Consider the following 18,515-nt stretch of genomic DNA (forward strand, 5'->3'; position numbering starts at 1 on the left):
TTAGCTCTTATGGCTCACTCATGTTCTAATCGTGCTGGTCAATCTGGGAGGGTTATTTCATTGAAACTTATTTTATTCTTTGGTATTTTAAATATGTTCATTTTAAAAATAAAATAAAAATATAAAAGACAAAAATGTGTTAATAAAAATAAAAGAATTTGTTCTGTAAAATTTAGATTCAGTCAAAAGATTGCACTTAAGGACCCAGAAGGCCACATGTGGCTGTAGTAGGTTCCTCACACCTGGCCTAGAAGTTGGATCTTTAACAAAGGAAAGTCTTAGAACTTCATGGAAAACATTGTAGCAAGTTTGAATATTGATACTTCATGTAATAGATACATTAGTACAGGCTTCCAAGGTGAAATTTCTTAGACAATTCCTAAATGGTACTGGGGACTGAAATGAGGATTTCTAGGGCTGTTTACAGTCCAGCAGCAGATGACTTTATAAAAGCTAATTGCTGACCCGAGACTCAGTGGAACAAAAAAATAATAATTGTATAGGACTGAAGGAACTGATGAGGAAATATAATTTTGATTGTTTTGAAACACTGTTGGTATTATTAATGTTCTCTTTTCTGATACAATATGAAGTCATTTTTCTTTCTTCCTGATCTCTCTCTTGCCATTAACTTAGTATGCTTTTGTAAACATCTTGAAATGAAACATTTTAAAATAAGCTAATTATCACTGACCTTTCAGAATTGAGAAACAACACTCTTTCTGAATCCCTTTATTTTTAATGGTAATGTAGTTACTTGCATATGTTCAATAGGAATTTGTTCTATTAATAATTATTACCAATAAATAACTGAACAAACAGATGGTTCAGTCAAGGCCATACATGGAGTGTCGTGAGAGTGGATCTCATTTATTCACGAATGAAGCCCACCATTGAGAAACAAGGGTTGCCCTTCACGGGGAGGACCATAAAATCCTCCCAGAAAACTGGCCTGTGACCTTATTGTGGAAGTCAGCAAATTTTAACAGATGTCTAAGCCCTTGAGGAATGATCCATTCACCCCTATTCATAGATACTACAGATACTATTTATAGATCCACTACAGTGGTGCTGACTTTCTTGGTTTAGTTTCCTAGCCTCAGAACAGAAGAGCAAATTAAAGCAATAAACAACACACATGGAATAACAGAGGCTACTGAAACTTCCTAAAAAGATTCTTAAGAAATCTCCAGACAGAAGTTAATTTTGTAGATTATGTCGTTGCTTAATACCACATGGCTTTAGATTTTCTGACTAGACTACAAAGAGGCTTCTGTATTAATGTATTAGTTAACTTTTCTTACTGTGTTTGTATAAACAAATCAGGCCCAAATGCAAGACAATCAGCTTTCTTTGGAAACCAAGAATAATCTTTGGAGATTATTTGTGATCACAGCGCTTCATAGTTTACAATGTCCTTCCACATCCTGAGTTAAACCTCCTAAAGAGCCTTTAAACACAATATTCCTAAAGTCACCATGAACAGATTTAGACTTGAAATCTTTATCTATTTGCCCTAAAAAAGATAAAATGGTTTATAAGTACGCAAATGGATAAACACTCACATCCTGTTCATTCTCCTCTATTACCAATAGCTACTGGCCTTAGAAGATACTAGTGCACACACACATGCACACATTCACACACAGTCAACATTTTCCATGGAATAGCCAAGTATGGCTGAGAAAGCCACTTCCATAGAATGCAAATTCAAACTTCTACCTTGGGTCTCATTGAGGACAGACAGCTCAAAAAGGGGCCAAGATCAGTGGGATGACATTACTTTCTCCACCATGAAAACATCCAAATAAGCCCAACCTTTCCTGCCTCTCTCAGCCATGGCAGAGAGACAGCTACCCACGGGGAGGTTTTCTCTTTTATCAGTCCCCTGGCTCTGTGCTGCATTACAAGCAGAATATATTAATAAAGGAATGCTTTGGGGGAGAATGCTCTCCACTGCTGTGACATCTCTGTAGTCTCTGTTTTGATATTTGGCCTTGAGAAGTTCAAAGGATTTGAGAGATTAGAGTTCAAGGAAGACCAAGATGTACCCCAGGGCAGGCCCTGGTCTTAGATGCTGAAGAACCTCCTCCTCCTACACCAACGCCACTTTGACCTCTAGAAGAACCTAGTGCATATCTTGGTCTAACAGAATTATTTTCAAAGACACTCAGCTCTTCTTCTTTTTAATGATAGTTGAAGGCAATTCAGTTTAGGGTGCCTAAACAAGCTGCAGTAATTGCTTGCCAAGTCTGCCCATTTCTCCAGCTTGCTCCTGGCACCTGGGACAAAGCTTGGCCACACCAACCCTCCCTGGCACCCACAGCCTCTTCAGGTCCCCACTCACCATTCTTCTCTGCCTTGTGTTTTGGTGGCTCAGGCTCCGGGAGACACGGACACGGCCCATCACAGAGGATGGTGAGGCTCTTGCCGGTAGAACAAGCATGGAATTCCAACTTGCACTGCAAAAGAGAGATAGAACAGGCCTTGAGAATGCAGCCACAGCACACCTCTCCTCCGCTTCCTTGGGAGAAAGCCAGTGCCTTTGTTTTATGGAGGCAAAGCTGGAGCAGGGAGAATTCCATGTCAGGTAAAGGTCTGAATTATGGATTACTGAATAAGAAATGGCCCTTTACACTTTTCCAAATGCACAGGATAACTTCTCATAGCATTGTGCAAACACTTGAAGGCTTACTTTAGTGAATGGTAAACTTGAGTGTCACTACTCATAAAATAAAATAAAATTGTTAATATGAAACTTAACATCTCTGAAGTTGTACATGGTACATGAAGACCTGTCCCCTCCCTGTAGGAGCTTCTTCTCCACATTTCCTCCCACATGCTTGTATACCACTCCTTGTCCCCTCAGCCTGTCACTGTCCTTCTGGGGAGGAACAGTAACAGTCTCTTTAGGAAGTCTGGGTGGCAATCTGTGGCTCAGCCCCTCCCCTTGGAAGCAACAAGGTATGAATGCTTTTGCTTCCACTGTCCAAAACCTATGTTTATGTGGGTCTTTCCCTCACCAGAGGATGCCCGTGGTCAAACTAGCCTGCAACTTGGTGGAAATGTCTACACAATTCTAGGATTCTGCGTTAGAAGCCCATGAGCCACAGCTTGTCAACCCTTTATCAGTAACAATGGTAATATTCTGGTCACTTTCTGCCAGCTCTTTAAACTCTCAATGAATTCAGAACACAAGCAGGAGGGAAGGATGTTATTTACAGGTGCAAAAGACCACAACAATTCCCAGGATTTTCATTATTCCTACATCATGGAAGAAGAAACTGAGGTTCCAGTTAAATAGCTCACAAAAGATCACAAAGCTCATGCACACCCATGCCTGGCTCAGGGCTCAGCACTCAGCTCTGTGCGTCCCGCAATACCGTTTCTCTCACGTGGACAGGGCTTCAGCCTACAGACGTCCTGTGCCGAGCTGTGTGTGGCTAATTAGGCAACTCTGCTATTGGCCCAGATCTGAGTTGTCTGAGAGTTTCCTCCCTTTTTGCCTGTAAAATTCTCAAGATCAAGGCCCGTGTGTAATCAGTCCTCTGCAAAGGCCCACAGGCCCAGGACCATGTGTGTGTTTCTGGGGGAGGTTCAAAGGAAGCAGAGATAGGTGAAATTTACTGAGCACCCACTGGGCGTGCAGCTCTTATCGGGTGCCATGGGGAATCTTTTAAATGAAAGAGAAGAGGAGATACAGTCCTTGCCCTTGGAAAACACAAATGCATACCTTTGAAAAAAGTCCGCTAGCATTTGCAAAGCCACACACAAGTAAGTGCAGATAAATACTGGCTCATTGTAATAGGGCAAGCTATTCAGTCCCCATACTGATTACAAACCAAGGGAAAGTGTGCTTTAAACCTGCTTCTAAATGGACTGGAGTCACCGTAGCATCACTCAAAGATCACCCACACTGTCCAGTCACTGGCCACGCTTGCAGGGAGAGGGCAAGAGAGCAAACTACAGAGCACTGGCTTCCTCTTGCAGCAAAACTCCCTTCTGGGCGTATTTGCTATGTGTCTAGAACATGCCCAGTGTGGCAGCAGGAGCCGTAGGGCCTTATGGAGAGGAGCCATGGCCCATGCCTCAGACGCCCACCGACTTGATGATGAAGCGAAAACAGTATGTCCTTTAGAGCCACATGGATGTGACGATGAGGTGAGGTGGGATACACGTGTGTGTAAGGATGGAGCATAAGAGGCCTGCTGGTGTGCCCAGAGGAACGCCAGGAGGCACAGGCGGGTCACTAGCCAGCGAGCGCCTTCCACACAGCGTGGCACATGTCAGGTGCCCACAGCTAGACCGAGGCACAGTGGCCAGCCCGCTGACCCTCTGCCTCTTCTGGGTTTGCTCTCTGGAACAACACCCAGTTTCAGACTAGCGGTTCTCTACAGAACCCCTATAGCTAATTTAGGGTAAGACATATTTTTATGTGTAAATTTATTTTATAAATTCAGAATTATATTAATATTTATTTATCAGAAGGCCTTACTGCTACTACCTGTTTGTATGTGTGACAGACTGTAGCTTCCCCACACATTCTCCTCTCTCCCTGGGACAGGGGTGCACTTCCATCCACAGCCCCGGGTCTTGCCAAGCAGCTCCTCCTGGTGGGAGGGTTGACATCCCCTTCCCAGTGGGTGACACCAGCCCTGGCCATGTGACTCGCTCTGCCCAGTGGGTTTTCAGCAGGAGTGATGCCAGACAGTTTCAAGCAGACACATCAAGAACCACTGTTTAGAGGTCACATGCTTGTGCCACAGCTGCAAGGGAGGCTGGGGAATTGAGGTCTGGTTTCTAGAGTGGGGAGGGGGGGCTCCACCTCCTGGTGAGACTCACAAGGTAGGGTGTGCTCCAAACAAATGCCAGAGAGCCCAGAAAGGATAAAGGTCCACCCTGCTGGGTGAGAGGGACAGGGCGTGTGGCCACTCTCCCATCCCCCACGCCAGCATCAGGGGCAGCTGCACTGTCAACAGGGCGCAGGAAACTCTCCTCAGGACTTTCTCTGAAAACCTGGGAGAAGATCATGACACAACCGACTTTGAATGTGGACTGCGGATTAGATGACAGTGTTGTATCAAAGCTGAGTTCCCTGATGCTGTCCACTGCAGGGGTTACGTAAGTGTCCCGTGGCGAGAGAGTCTCCCTGTTCTTCTTAGGAAATGCACCCTCAAGTATTTAGAGGTAAAGGGGCACGATGTCTGCAACTTACTCTTAAATTGGGAAATCTGGAGAAAAAAATTATACACACACATACACATATACACAGAGAGAAAAAAAATAAAGCAAGAGGGGCAAAATGTAAACAATGGGTAAATTTGAGTAAAAGTTATACCACAAAAAAAAAAAAAAAAAAAAAAAAAAAAAAAAGAACCACTGTTTGGTTCTATCACCTCTCTCACTCTTCTCCCTCTACCATGACAATGATGCGCCCGGTAAGGGCTACTCCTTCTGTCCAGGACGTGGAAGGAAGAGAGTGTGGAAAAGAGCTAAAGCGAACCCACAGCTAGCACAGACCACGAACATGGAACTCAGGTTTGCTGTTGTAAGCGACTGATGTTTCGGGCTCATTTGTTACTACAGCATAACTTAGCAAAAGCTGACTAACAGAATGGTTGACTTCCTACTAGACCATGAAGTACTTAACAGCAGAAAAAGGTCTTAGTCACTGTCTTTTCCCTGGCATGATATGACACACATATAGCCCTGGCACATAGTAGATGTTCAGTAAATAGCTGCTGAATGACAAAGGCAGAAGGAAGCGTGGCACTATTCACTCTGCTGCTCTGAACCTCTGTTCCAACCTCCAGGACTTACTGATCTGCCTGCACAAGGACTGCAGGTGCTGGAGCTCAGTGTTCAGGATGTTCATCCTGAGCTATCCTTCACCCACACCTGCTCCCAGCATCCTCTCTTTAAGCTCCACACTCAAGACTCAGCTTCCTAGCCTTCCTGCTCACCCTGCCTATCACTGGAGTTGGAGTCTAGTCTGTTTCCCAGATGCCCAGAGCACCTGCTCTCTAGGTGGCCTTGCCATGACAAGGAACCCCAATGGACTGCAATCCTCAGAACTCTGCTTCCTTGGCTGGGCTGCAGCACCCCCTTCTCCTTTACAGGCCTGGCTGGCAATCTGTGGCAGCAGGCCAGCCTCCTCCCTGGCACCACCAAAAAATAAAAATAAGAAAACAGTACTTGTCCGTACCAGTGAAAATCCAGGTTTCAAGGGCACAGACCTGCTTTTTATCTTACAGAACAATATGTAGCATTTAAATGGAGCTCAAAAGGCTATAATTCCATTTTTTGTAAAGCTCAGAACAGGTTATTTAGACATACATACATATATGGTAAAAGCTCCTTTAAAAGGGAGAGAAACATGGCAAATTCCATCAGGACAGGGGTTGCCTCCCGAGGGGAGGCAGGGCTGGCCAGACAGGAGCCCGGAGGACACATCACAAGAATAGGTGATGTTTAATTTCATAAGGTGCATGTTAGTTTCCAAGGCTTTTGTTTTGCTACTAGGTTTGACAGCTTCTGTAACACAGTAATACGCTTTTACATGTCAAATACAGCAGTACATGCATTTTTTACATTAAGTATCAAATACTTTATGATAAAATCTAAAACAATGTGTACTGGCTTCCACGGAGGCGACACTCAAGCTAGAACCAAGCTCCTGGGAAAAGCACGTGAGTGAGCAGATCAGGCATCGGGGCACCCTTTGGGAAGGGTTGCGAGTGTGAAGCTCTGGTCTGAGCCCCAAACCACTGCTGGCCAGAGGCATCCTGAGGACCTGCCACTCGGGCATCTCAGGAATGTCCCCTTCCACAGAACTTCCATAATCCTCACCCCTCAGTTTACCCTCCCAGTCACTTTCCAGCATCCTCTCTCCCCCAGGTGCCTACCAGGGAAGAACAGATACTGAAGCCAAATGCTGATCGCCATTCTAGCTTTACACGGAGGGGCCAGGTCACTCCAAGGACAAGGCTACCTGTTCAGCAGGGCTGTGCAACCCTGGTTGCTTCCTTGATTTCAGGTTTCTAGCCCCCAGAACTATGAGACAATACATTTCTGTTGTTTAAGATCCAGTGTGTAGTACTTTGCTATGGCAGCCTAGCAAGCGAAAACATCTTCTATTCAGGTTTTTAAAATAAGATAGACTCTAAGGAATGGAAATACTTTGTCTTATGTTTATAAAGCACACATCTTTGTCCCTGGATGGCTCAGTTCTACTGGAAAGAGAGAGAAAAAAATAATCATGGAATAGCAGCCTCAGGATATGGGCGGTTGGACCTAAAGAACTTGGCCAGGTTGTATCGGTTGCAAGGCAGAAAAGAGGAAATATGAAAAATTCAAGCCTTCATATTGATCTTATGATGAAGCAAGTAAATAAATAATTAACTCTAACTCTCTAAAGGAGGAGAGTTGAGAAACTGAGAAATAAATTAAGGACTTTTAAACGTGACACTAGAACCCATATTCATACAAACGCGAATAGAAACATTAATATAAACACAGCCTCCTGAAGCTTCTAGACCCCTGACCTGCTAGAACAGAAATGCCTTCCCCAATCATCGCAGAAATGGAGAAAGGAGGAAAGAGCCAAAGATTGCACCAACGGGCAGAAATATTCAAAATGTTGACCTACTTAAAAATAAATGTGCTAGCAGATTTCCCAACCAATTTTTCCTTCTGTTTTGCAAAACACACCAATACGTCAGAATGAGTGAATGTTTTCCTGCAAATGGCCAGTAAATCTTTCTCTTCTGTGATTTGTAAAGCAAAACTAATAACCTCTCTCTGGTTCATTGCTCACGCAGGTCTCAGCTGAGTACATTTCTCCACTACACCACACTCTCTGCTTTGCTTTGCACGCTTTGGGTATTATTTTTAACGTTTTATTTAAATTGCTTTCTCCACTATATTTCATCAACCTATCATCTATTTTTAAGCCAGACTGTTGATGGTTCACAGTTGACAATTTTGTTCACAGTTGATGAATTCTGATTTGTTTTTATTCGCCCCAAATCATGTCACAGTAGAGGGGGAGAAATAATCCCGAGGCTTTGCTGGCTTTAATAATTGGGCGTGAAGCAAGTGGCTGCTGACTGCACCAGTCAGATGCCACACATGTTGTCCCTGGCTGACAAAGAACAGCCACTCGGCTCTGCCCGGGGCTTGAGAGGCTTGGTGGTCATCTGGCAGAAGCCGTGCAGAAAAACAAAGGAGGGTTCTCTGGTCTCATTCAGAACCTTACTAAATATGTATGTGTTTCTTCTTGCATTCAACAAATATTCACTGAGCACTTATGATGGGCCAGGCCCTGTTCTAGGCTCTGAGTCAATGGGACAAGGGTCTGTTCCCATGTTCATCTGACAGGTGCTGACGAGAACCAACGAAAAAAAATAAGGGAAAGTAAGAGAAGAATGAACAGAGAAGAATGGGGAGGGGATGGTATATTCTATAAGGAAATCATCTGGCAAGATGACATCTGAGCAAGGAACAGAATAAGGTGAGCCCGCCAGCTACCTGGGAAAGGAGGAGTTCAGGTAAAGGGAAGTGCAAAGGCCCTGAGGTGCAAGCCAGTGTGGCTGGAGAGGAGTGAAGAGAGTGGACAGGACCATTTCAACTGAATCGAAGGTTGGCCTGTGTGTGACCCGGGGCTGAGTCTTGTGTTCTGTATCGTGCACACACATTTCTGTGAGTTAAGATTTCCAAAGAAGTCAGAACCTCAAACTTTAAAACCAAGCTGGTAATAATGTAAAAAAAGAAAAATCCCTTTTTTAACAAAAGAACGCCAACTAAATTAATTTAAAAGAAAGGCTAGAATTAGAAAATCACCATTTTGTAATGCCCCATGTAATAACTGAGTCAGGAAAGGATCATTTGATGTTTGCTAATAGTTTGCAGTTATTAGGGAACAAAACATTCACACTGTCTCAAAGTGTCTCCTTACAGAGTACTTAGCTATTACAAAGGGGAAAATGTATATTTTCAATAAAATATATGGCAGTCACCACTTAACATGGGGACAAAGGGACCAAGATAGCACCACGACTGGCAGGATAATCTGGCATGTGGCTGACGCAGGACAAAAGCAAGTACACAGTAGCACCTATGAAGCATTGGTGCCCAAACTGATGAAAGGAAATCTGTTTATTAGGAAACAGAGAAATCCAAATGGAGGATATTATAAGCTAACTCCTTGAATCCTAAAAAGAGAAAAAACAAAACAAACAAAAAAACCTGAGGTGAATTGATCATTGTTCTAGATTAAAAGAAATTAAAGGAAACAAATGCAATGGGTGAGACTTGACTGTATCTTGACTAATAATTATTATACAAAGCTATAAAACCCATTTTGGGAAAAACTGTTGTGATTTTAATGTGAACTGCGTATAAGGCAATATCATGGAATTGTTCTCATAGACATGATATTAACCTACTAAGCAGTTATATGGTAAAATGCCCCTTAAGGGTGAGGTGTCACAATGTCTAGCAATTCCTTACAAACAGCTCAGAGGAAAGTGTGTCTATGTATACACAAAGAGAATGTGCACGCATGTGGCAAATGTTAACAACTGTAAAATCTCAATGGTGGGTAGTATTCATTGCAACATTCTTTAAACTCTCCATACATTTAATAATTGTTAAATTAATAGCTAGGGGGAAAATTTTGCATGCTTTGCCCACTGGTGCCAGGAGAACCCTTCCCAGGAGCCACTGCGTTCTGCCCTCCCTGGGGAGCTACCTCTTCCCCACTGCGATCACCTCCATCACCTCATGTCCCCAGGCAGCTCTGCCAGAGGGTGGCTCTTTGAGGGCAGTGACTGGACCCGCCTCCCTTGATAAACAGCAGGACTTCAACAGGGATTGGTGAAAGGGACAGGTGATTGAGGTTTGCTGAAGCACAAATTCTTTTCACTGATGTAAGCAATTAACTTTGCTGGTCTTCCCTTGTCCTTGTTTGTCAGTGATTTAGCACACCCTTTTCCAGCAAGCGAGGAGGTAAATTTCAGTCCAGTTCATGTACAAATTGTCACAGGTTTGCTTTTACAGGCAAGGTCGTCCGAAGAGAGTTTTTCTGAATCGTATAACAAAACCACTAGGTAGTCCTGGCACACCAAATGCAAGGGGAGGGAGCCAGGCTCCAGGGGAGGGAGCCAGGCTCTAGGAGAGGGAGCCTAAGGAAAGATTCCTCTCCCCAAAGGCAGGAGGTCCACTGGGAAAGTTACAACCCCAGCAAACACCTGCAGCCTTGACTCGCAGAGCACTCCAGGTGGCGGTGCACCCAACAGGGACCCCACCTTGGCCAGCAGCAGGGCCCCGCCCTGCCTGCCTGTGCACCAGGCTCACCTCCAGCTAGCCCAGGCCCGACACAGGCTTCACCCTCCCCAGCACACACCAGTGGGGCTTCCTGTTCACCACTGCTGTTCTCACTTCTGGGCCTTTCTCCTGTTGTCTGCTCTCCCTGAGATTCTCTTAAGATTAGATGGTATTTTGAAATTTTAAATTTCTCTGTGATTTTTCCCCTATCTGGAATTTTGAGGGATGATACAGATGAAGGACTGGGAGTTCCCAGGCCTGCTTCCTGCCATCCTCGTGGGGAGATGGCAGACCCAGGAAAGGCGGCCAGCCTGGCACGCATCGGGAGGGTGGGATCACGCACAGCCTCGCCAGCGAGGCCTGGAGGCAGCAGAGAGCCCAGGCAGAAAGGGCCCTCGGGACAGGGACAGTGAAGTAGCCTGCCCTGCACCCTCCTCATCTCCTTCAGGCCTCCCTCAAATGTCACGTCCTCACTGAAGACTTCTCCCAACCCCTTTCTAAAATTGCAGCAGGCACTCCTGATCTCCTCACACTGTTCTACTCTTCCTTTTCTTAACATTCAAAACCTACCATCTTCTAACATACTGCAGAAATTACTCATTTATTGTTTCCTATGCATCTTCTTTGCTAGGAAGTAAGCTCCATGAGGACAGGATCTTTGTTCTGTTCACTGCTATATCCAAAAGTTTTAGACTAGTACCTGGCATACAGTAGGTGCTCAATAATAATATGTCGGGTAAAGGAATGAAGAAAAGCAGTGGCCTGTGTGCAGAAGCGACTGGTCAACCTGTGTCTCCACCCAACCCCAAATTGATGGCTGTAAATAAGAGCTCAGACCCTGGACAGGACCCCAGGAAGGAGGGAAATCCACGAAATAACCACGGTCAGGTTTCCTCCAGCCACATAGGACAAGAGCTCCAAGCAGACATGAAACAAATGGCACAGAGATGAAGAGCTATGCCATTTCAGGGCCAGCCACATGTGAGGACCCAGAGTCAGGCCTGCCGCAGTCCTCCCCTCATCCCTGCCTGGCGCTGGTTCCCTCCTCCGGGCAGGCTTCCCTGGGCTCCTGCCTCTGTGCCTTGGGCGATTCTCTCACTGCACGCACCGCTCTGTGCCCTGCTTCTCTGTCCACGTATCTGCTTCTTGAAGGAAACAGGCATCTCTGTGCAGAGCCTAGCACACAGCAGGCAGACACTCCTCGACTGATGACAGGGTTACATCCCAGTAACCCACTGCAAGGTGCAATGTTGTAAATAAAAAATGCACTTAATATACCCTAATCTCCTGAACATCACAGCTTAGCCTAGTCTACCTAAAACATGCTTAGAACATTTAGGTTAGCCAACTCTGGGGCAAAATCATCTAACGCAAAGCCTACTTTATAAAACAATGCTGAATAGCTCATGGAATTTATTGAATACCCTACTGAAAGTGAAAATCAGAATGGTCATATGGGTACTTGAAGTACTGTTTCTACTGAATTCGTATCACTTGCGCACCATTATGAAGTCCTAAAATTGGAAACTGAACCATCCTAAGTTGGGGGCCATCTGTACTTAATACATTTTTATTTATGGGACATACCTTAGGTAACCCTATGGGAGAGCAGGTGTTCATTTCACGGATTAGGAAACTGAAACCAGAGAAGGCAAGTGACTGTCTCAAGGACACAAGGCCAATAACTAGCAGATTTAATTATGAATCCACTCCCTCAACTTCTCCATAGTCCAGTGCTACATGTGGTGACTCAGACTTCTCCAACAGTGAGGGGTTGCAAAGCCTTCCCGGGCATCCTGCAAGGGCTGAGTGATGAGACAGAGAACGGAGAGAAGAGGAAGATGACTCCCAAGCTGGGGAAAGGGTATGAGGACAGGAGCTCCCTTCTGGGGACTGCCTGGTGTCTAGTTTCAGGAAGGAAATGGAGCTGGCTGGCCGACCACTTCTAATATGCCAAAATATACCAAATGAAACCCTTGCTTGTCAACTGTGACTCGTCACTAGTGACAATGATGTTATTCAAAGTCACTCTAAACTGTATGGTTACCTAAGATAACTTACAGAAGTGGAGCTGATTAGCTCACAGACCTGGACCAGATGACGTGGGCACCTTCTCTTTGTGTTCCAAAAGCTGATGGCATCTAGACTCAGCCTCTGCTAGAGGCATAAGTAACTGCAGCTACTCAGGCTAACAGATTAACTGTCAAGTATTATCACTGGAGCTCTCCCAAGCAAAGCATTTGCAGGAGCCAGCAGTGCTGAGTGGTCTAGCCAGGGCCTCAAAATAGAGCTCTGTTCATAGGGTGGGGCTCTGACCCTGACTCCCTCCTGATGGCAAGCTCCTTGCTCAGGTCACGTGCCCTAACGCCATGCATAAGCTGCACCGCAACAGTGGGGAGGAGAGGCTTGCTGAAATTAACCAGTCACCTTCCCAGGAGCTCTAGGAGGCTGGGGACTATCACTTCCATTTTACAGATGGGAAGGAAAAAGGTAAGAACAGAAGGAGCACAAATAAGAATGAAATAAGGAGAGAGTAAGAAAAGAATTCAGCAGAGGAGGCATGGCAGAAGGAGAGGAAGGAAGAAAAGTGAGAAGGAATAAACGGAGCGCGCGGAGGAGATTCTCCAGGGTCGGGAAAAGCACACAGCATCCACGAGAGGCTCCAGAGATGCTGGAGGCAGTGTGGGAACAGGGACCTCATTCACACACGTCTCTCGCCCAGCCTGCGCGTGTGGGCTCAGGCAGCTCTCAGAGAAAGGAAGGCAATGTTCTGGGGTGCTGGCACCTGCTTAAAATAAAAACGTCTCTGCTGCTATAAATGCCCTCCAGACGCCTGTCTCCCTGCTGTCCTGGCTGCTTGGCGGGCCGGCCCACTCCAAGCCTTCTCTCCCAGCTGCCTTGCCCCGACTGGCTGGGGACGTTTCCGCCACAGACAGGGTGCACAGGAGGTGGAGGGCAAGTTTGGGTGGTGCCTACTTCCTTTCATGACTGGCGCCTCTCCCGCTGTGCTGACGGGTGGGGAGCTGCTTTCTGCCCAGGGTCTGTCTGCACCTCTCACTGTAAATCTGAAGGGAATCTGACACCCACGGCTCCTCTGCTTACTAGGGGTGACAGGCCGGGCAATTTGCATAAGCTGTCCAAGTATGCTTTCCCTTCCCACTAAATAAAGATAATCCCTACCTCCTGCAGCTGTCAGGAGAACAAAATGGATAACTAACGATCCCCAGTGCCTGGTGGCATTCCTGGCTCGTGGAGAACAATAAATCGTATCATTGTTCCTCCATTCCACCTTCATTCTTTCCTTCCTCCAATAGCTTCTCCACATCTGAGTGACCTTTGCAAAACGCAAATGTGTTTGTGACATCCCACCCCAGCTTATGACCATTCCTTGTTCCCGGCTATCCCCTCACATAAAAAGTGAAGCTTTTAGCCCAGTGGAAAAGGTCCCTGGAGATCTGCACCCCAGGTACCCCTCCATCCACATTCCTGTGTCTCTCCCCAACCCACAGAGGACCCTGTGGTAGGCACCCCCTCCCACCACCTGTGCCCACCTCTGACACTGTCTCTTGGCCTTTATTTCCGTGGCTGCTTTTCTGCCTGTCTCTCTTATGAACTTCATGAAGACTATATTTTACCTCACTTGTTTAGCCCCAGTGCCTAGAAAAGAATCTAAAAAAGGGAAGGCACTAAATAAAAGTTGGACGGATAAACAGATGCATGGGCAGATGGAGGCCAGCCCCACCTATCTAACCACCTGCTGAGTAGTCAACAGGTCTCCGCTGTTGTCATCTCCCATACTTGCCCAAATCAGGTGGTCTCTGCATCCAGCTCCAGGCTTTGATACTCCGTGGCCCTGTAAATGGCATCAGGACTCTCCAAGTCCCACAGATGCAAAGCTTAGACTATGCCTCCTACTGCACTAATTCTCCCTGTTCACTGGGAAGGCAGACCAAAGATCCCAAAATGTTAACATTTTCCTCCCCAGTCCTGATTAAAACTTAAGTCCTCCTTTTTTGAGGCCAGTCACCACTTGGTCCTGATCCTGTTTGTCCCACAACAGTGCCCTGACTCTCTGACATGTACCAATCCTCCTACAGCCTGCACCCTGCTCCCCAGTTCCTACTCCCCAGTCCCTGCTACCCTCTGATGTTCCCCTCACTGAATGTCCTTCTCTGTTCCTGTCCCAACCCTCCCCACCCAGGCACTCTCCTATGGACACGTCCCTGAGCACTCCTGCCCCTGCAGATCCCTTGGCTCCAGCCACATTTCCAACCCACCTTCCCAGCCACGCACAGCCCTGTGCCTGCTCCTCTGGCTTCCTCTTGTCCTTCTAATATTTTCTTCCCAATTATAGTTTAGTTTCTGGACTTCAGGGCATTTGTGTCATCCGTGTATGTATCCTTCAGAGCACAGATACGAGCACTAAGTATATTTATATCCTCCATAACACTGGTAGAAATGGCTTATAAGGTCTTGCTAATGTATATAAGGCTTACTAGAAATAATCGTGAACCTGACATTGTGCTGACAGCTTTACCTATACTTTCTCCTTGAATTATCACACCAGCCCCTACATGATAAAGATGATTATAACAGTCATCCTACACATGAAGAAACTGAGTCTCACAAATGTTCTCTGCCCAGTGAAAGCCAGATCTAAGTTGCAGAGACAGAATTCAAACCCAGGCTATCTGACTCTAAGTCTGTGCTCTTAAGAGGTTAATCATACGGTTTCAGGTCAAGGTATTTTCTGAGTTCAAGGTGGTGCTGGCAATGGTCTTCCCTGTCAGCTTATGGTGCCTGCAGGAACTGCTGTCTCCTTAACAAAGCCACATCACACAATGGTGGGGAATTCTCTGTGAGCTGTACCAAGGTAGCATGCATTTAGGGTTATAGTGTTCCTCTCAGATGTCTCTGTAGGGCCCCTGCCATGATCCCACAGAGCATGGGCTCCACGAGGGCAGAGATCTTGGACTTTTCATTCCCAGATATACGTCAGGCACCATGAACAGAATCCAGCACATAGTAAGTCCCCTTTATTTGTTGAATGAATGAATGAGATAGAAAGCAAGCCTCCCAAAGCCCTGCCAGAAAGAATGAGTTTCTTGAAGAAATGAGGGAAGAAAACCACACACATTCTAAGTGACTATGTCAAAGAGAGCATTTCACAGCCACCAAGAGGTGGGGGTGGGATGACCACACCACTAATAAAAGGAAGGTCAGCGCTAACAGAAGTCTACATCAGATCCATAACTGCTACAAAGCAGCACAGTAATGGCCTCTTTTGTGGCTTCAAACCAATTTTCTCCTGGTTCTGAACTCCGGAGGACGCAGGCTCCATAGGTCCCCTACCATTCAGAGCTCAGACAATGGGGAAGCTGGTGGCTCTGTTCTGATCCCCTCAGCAAGGAGCTGCGTCTCCTGTCCCAAAGCAGCTCTGCAGATGAGCCTTCTGAGGGGCGGTCCTGGCCCCGGTCTGCCTCCTCACGCCGTCTGCATTCCTTTGTCATCACCAGAACCCGGGAGAGGGCAGGCTCCGGAGTCTGGGTCTCTGAAGCAGTGACCTCTCTTAGTCTCTGCATAAAAATGACTCTCTTCACTTACCTACAGAGACTTCATAGATAAGGGAGAAGAAATGCAGACGGAGACACGAGTAATAGCAGATTTTTAAAGTAAGAGTCAATATTCCAGCCCCAGCTGCTACCAGTGCACTCTGAAGAATGGGAAAACAGCTACCATCTAATCATACCCACTAATTCCTATCCCAAGCTAACATTTCCCAAGGTCAGAAAAAGCCATTAAAATCTCACCTTGGACCAACATAAGATACCCTTTCAGCATTGCTTTACTTCTGCACTTCAGCCCAGTTTCTTCCTCTCTACCCCTCATTTGCTCTAGAAAATAAATCCCAAATATCTTTCTGAATAAAGCCTGTATATGTTCTTAAGACCCAACAGAAATGAAATCATAGATAAAGGTGACCAAAAATGCCAAAGCAGACTTTTGACCAAATGCAACAAGATTAAGGTGATATTTTTAAAATGAAACAGTAACTTACACTTTGAATTACTGCCTGATTTTACTGCTTACAGATGAAAGACCCTGTAGTGCTGAACAAAAAAGCCATATAACTCAAAGAGGATTTTCTTTGCTTGGCATCACCTCTGTGAAAAATACATTTAAGTAATAAAATGCCCTTGCTAGAGCCCATTCTCTGATGATGGGGCTGAGGTGTGAAGCTGGTAAGGGCTGGACAGAGGCTGTCATCTGTCCTTTCTTTTGATTACACAGTTTTCCCCCGAACAGGTCTGATCTCATTTCTCCCACAGCCCGATCAAAGGGTGAGACCAGGTGCCACAGAAGGCCAGCCCTGGTGACCATTCTGCCCCATGAGGCAAGTTTTATGCTGCTGGTTCCCACTGCTCACCCCATGGCCAGAAACATGTAAGTCCCATCATTCATCCAAACGACCCCTCCTTTTGTATTCTCTTCTGAGGCTAGGACTAAGCCCAGTGACCCTGAGACAGCCAGGACCTGGCACAGGCAAACTCACAAGGCTGGGTGGCATGCAAGCAGCTGATGTGGGCATGTAGGAACCTGGGTTACTCCCTGAGGTGCACAGAAAGAAGCTTTGAAACCAGGAGGCCAGCCCACGGGGACAAAGGGAGGAGAGACACGCCCACAAAAAGCTGTCCTGGGATGAGACGCCAAGAGCCTACCCAGGGGGCTGAGGATGCTTATAGAGATAGAGCCATGGGGTAAGCGAGCGCATGGCCCAGGCAGGAGGGGCAGGAACGGGGACCTAGCAGTCAGGAGGGAGACGTTTAGGGATACGACTCCACTGGAAGTGCTCGGGAAGCTTTCAGGGAATGGTAAGTTTAGATGAGGACTCAGGATAAGCATCTAGGTTCTGAGGAAATGGGACAGAAGAGAAGCAGTTGGTATAGTTTTAAAGGGCCAATCAGCCTTACATTTCCATCCTGGCTGGGCATGGAACAGTGCCAGGAGGGCCCGAGTCTGGCTTAGGCCTCGGTCCACAGGGGTCTGCACGAAGTAAGGCAACTTCAAAGACCCAGGAACTCATTACACATTCAGTCCTCAGCTCCAAGCTCCGCACAAGAGCCTTCCCCTGATTTTAAAGTTAGAAAGTTCAAACTAGTCTCCTCCCACCCCCATATCAAGTTTCCGCTTGCATATTTTGACGTAGATCTGAAACCTATGTTAATCAGGCCAAAATTCATTAATGAAAGCCAACAGTGATCTCCAGGAAGCTACTTGCTCTCCACCTAACATAATCTGTGTTCCATACAGTCGAGTGGTTTCTCAAACACTGTCACGCCGAGCTCTGGGGGTACCTTGTGAATGAAACAGGACAGCTCCAGTCTCACCCGTGCGTGCCCCATTTCAGGGAATTCCACACTGCACAGTGATAATGAGCACTCACGTCATGGCACCTCATCATGTCACTGCCACAGATAATCAAGCTCATCCATTATCTCCTTCCCTTCCCTGCCTTGGGGGGATGTCATTGTGAGCTCACATCAGCCACTCACATCCTCAGAGCTGCACTGCTGTCCCCAGAACGGTGAGAGCAGAAGCTCTAGAATGAACTGACCTGGGTACAAATCCTCCGTCTCTAGTCTGACCAGCCATGGGGGGATTAACTGTCCCTCGCCTTCGCGTCCTGATCTGTAAAATGGGGGAAATAGTTACATCTGCCTCAATGCACTACCATACTCCATTCATTCAAATAACGTTTGCTGCACACCTACTATGTGCCAGGCAGTGCTCTAATTGCTAGAGATACAGTGGTGAACAAAACAAGCAAGGCTTCCCACTCTTAGGTATCCATTCTAGAGAGGGAAGCCAGATGTTGGGGGGGAAAAACAACATTAAAAGGGAAACAATTTGTACTAGGTGCTGGGCATGATGCCAGACACAGAGAGCACTCGCTCTGTGAGAGCTGGAACCCACGGGGTACACGCATCTCCCCCACTACCCCAGACTATGGAGGAAAGGAGCATTCTTAAAGCCTTGACCTTGGGGCAGTTTGCAGGACATGTGTCCCTCCAGCGTGACAGGAGTAAGCTATGATACAGCAAGAGTCCTACTAGGGTCAGAAGCAAGACAATGTCACGGAGGGGAAAGAATCTGGAGGCCAACAACCCTGGTCTCAAATCCCAGCTCTT

General features: G+C 46.4%; 1 protein-coding gene across 1 annotated transcript in view; it reads right to left on the bottom strand.

Moving 5' to 3' along the window:
• Window positions 1–18,515, bottom strand: part of SPOCK1 (SPARC (osteonectin), cwcv and kazal like domains proteoglycan 1) — a 474,241-nt gene that overhangs the window by 78,738 nt on the left and 376,988 nt on the right. The window contains exon 6 of the mRNA XM_012761191.2: window positions 2,348–2,462. Within this exon, the coding sequence (XP_012616645.1) occupies window positions 2,348–2,462 (115 nt within the window). The remainder of the gene's footprint in view (window positions 1–2,347; window positions 2,463–18,515) is intronic.

Source organism: Microcebus murinus, chromosome 21 (genome assembly GCF_040939455.1).
Source record: "Microcebus murinus isolate Inina chromosome 21, M.murinus_Inina_mat1.0, whole genome shotgun sequence".
In the NCBI taxonomy this organism is placed as follows: domain Eukaryota; kingdom Metazoa; phylum Chordata; class Mammalia; order Primates; family Cheirogaleidae; genus Microcebus; species Microcebus murinus.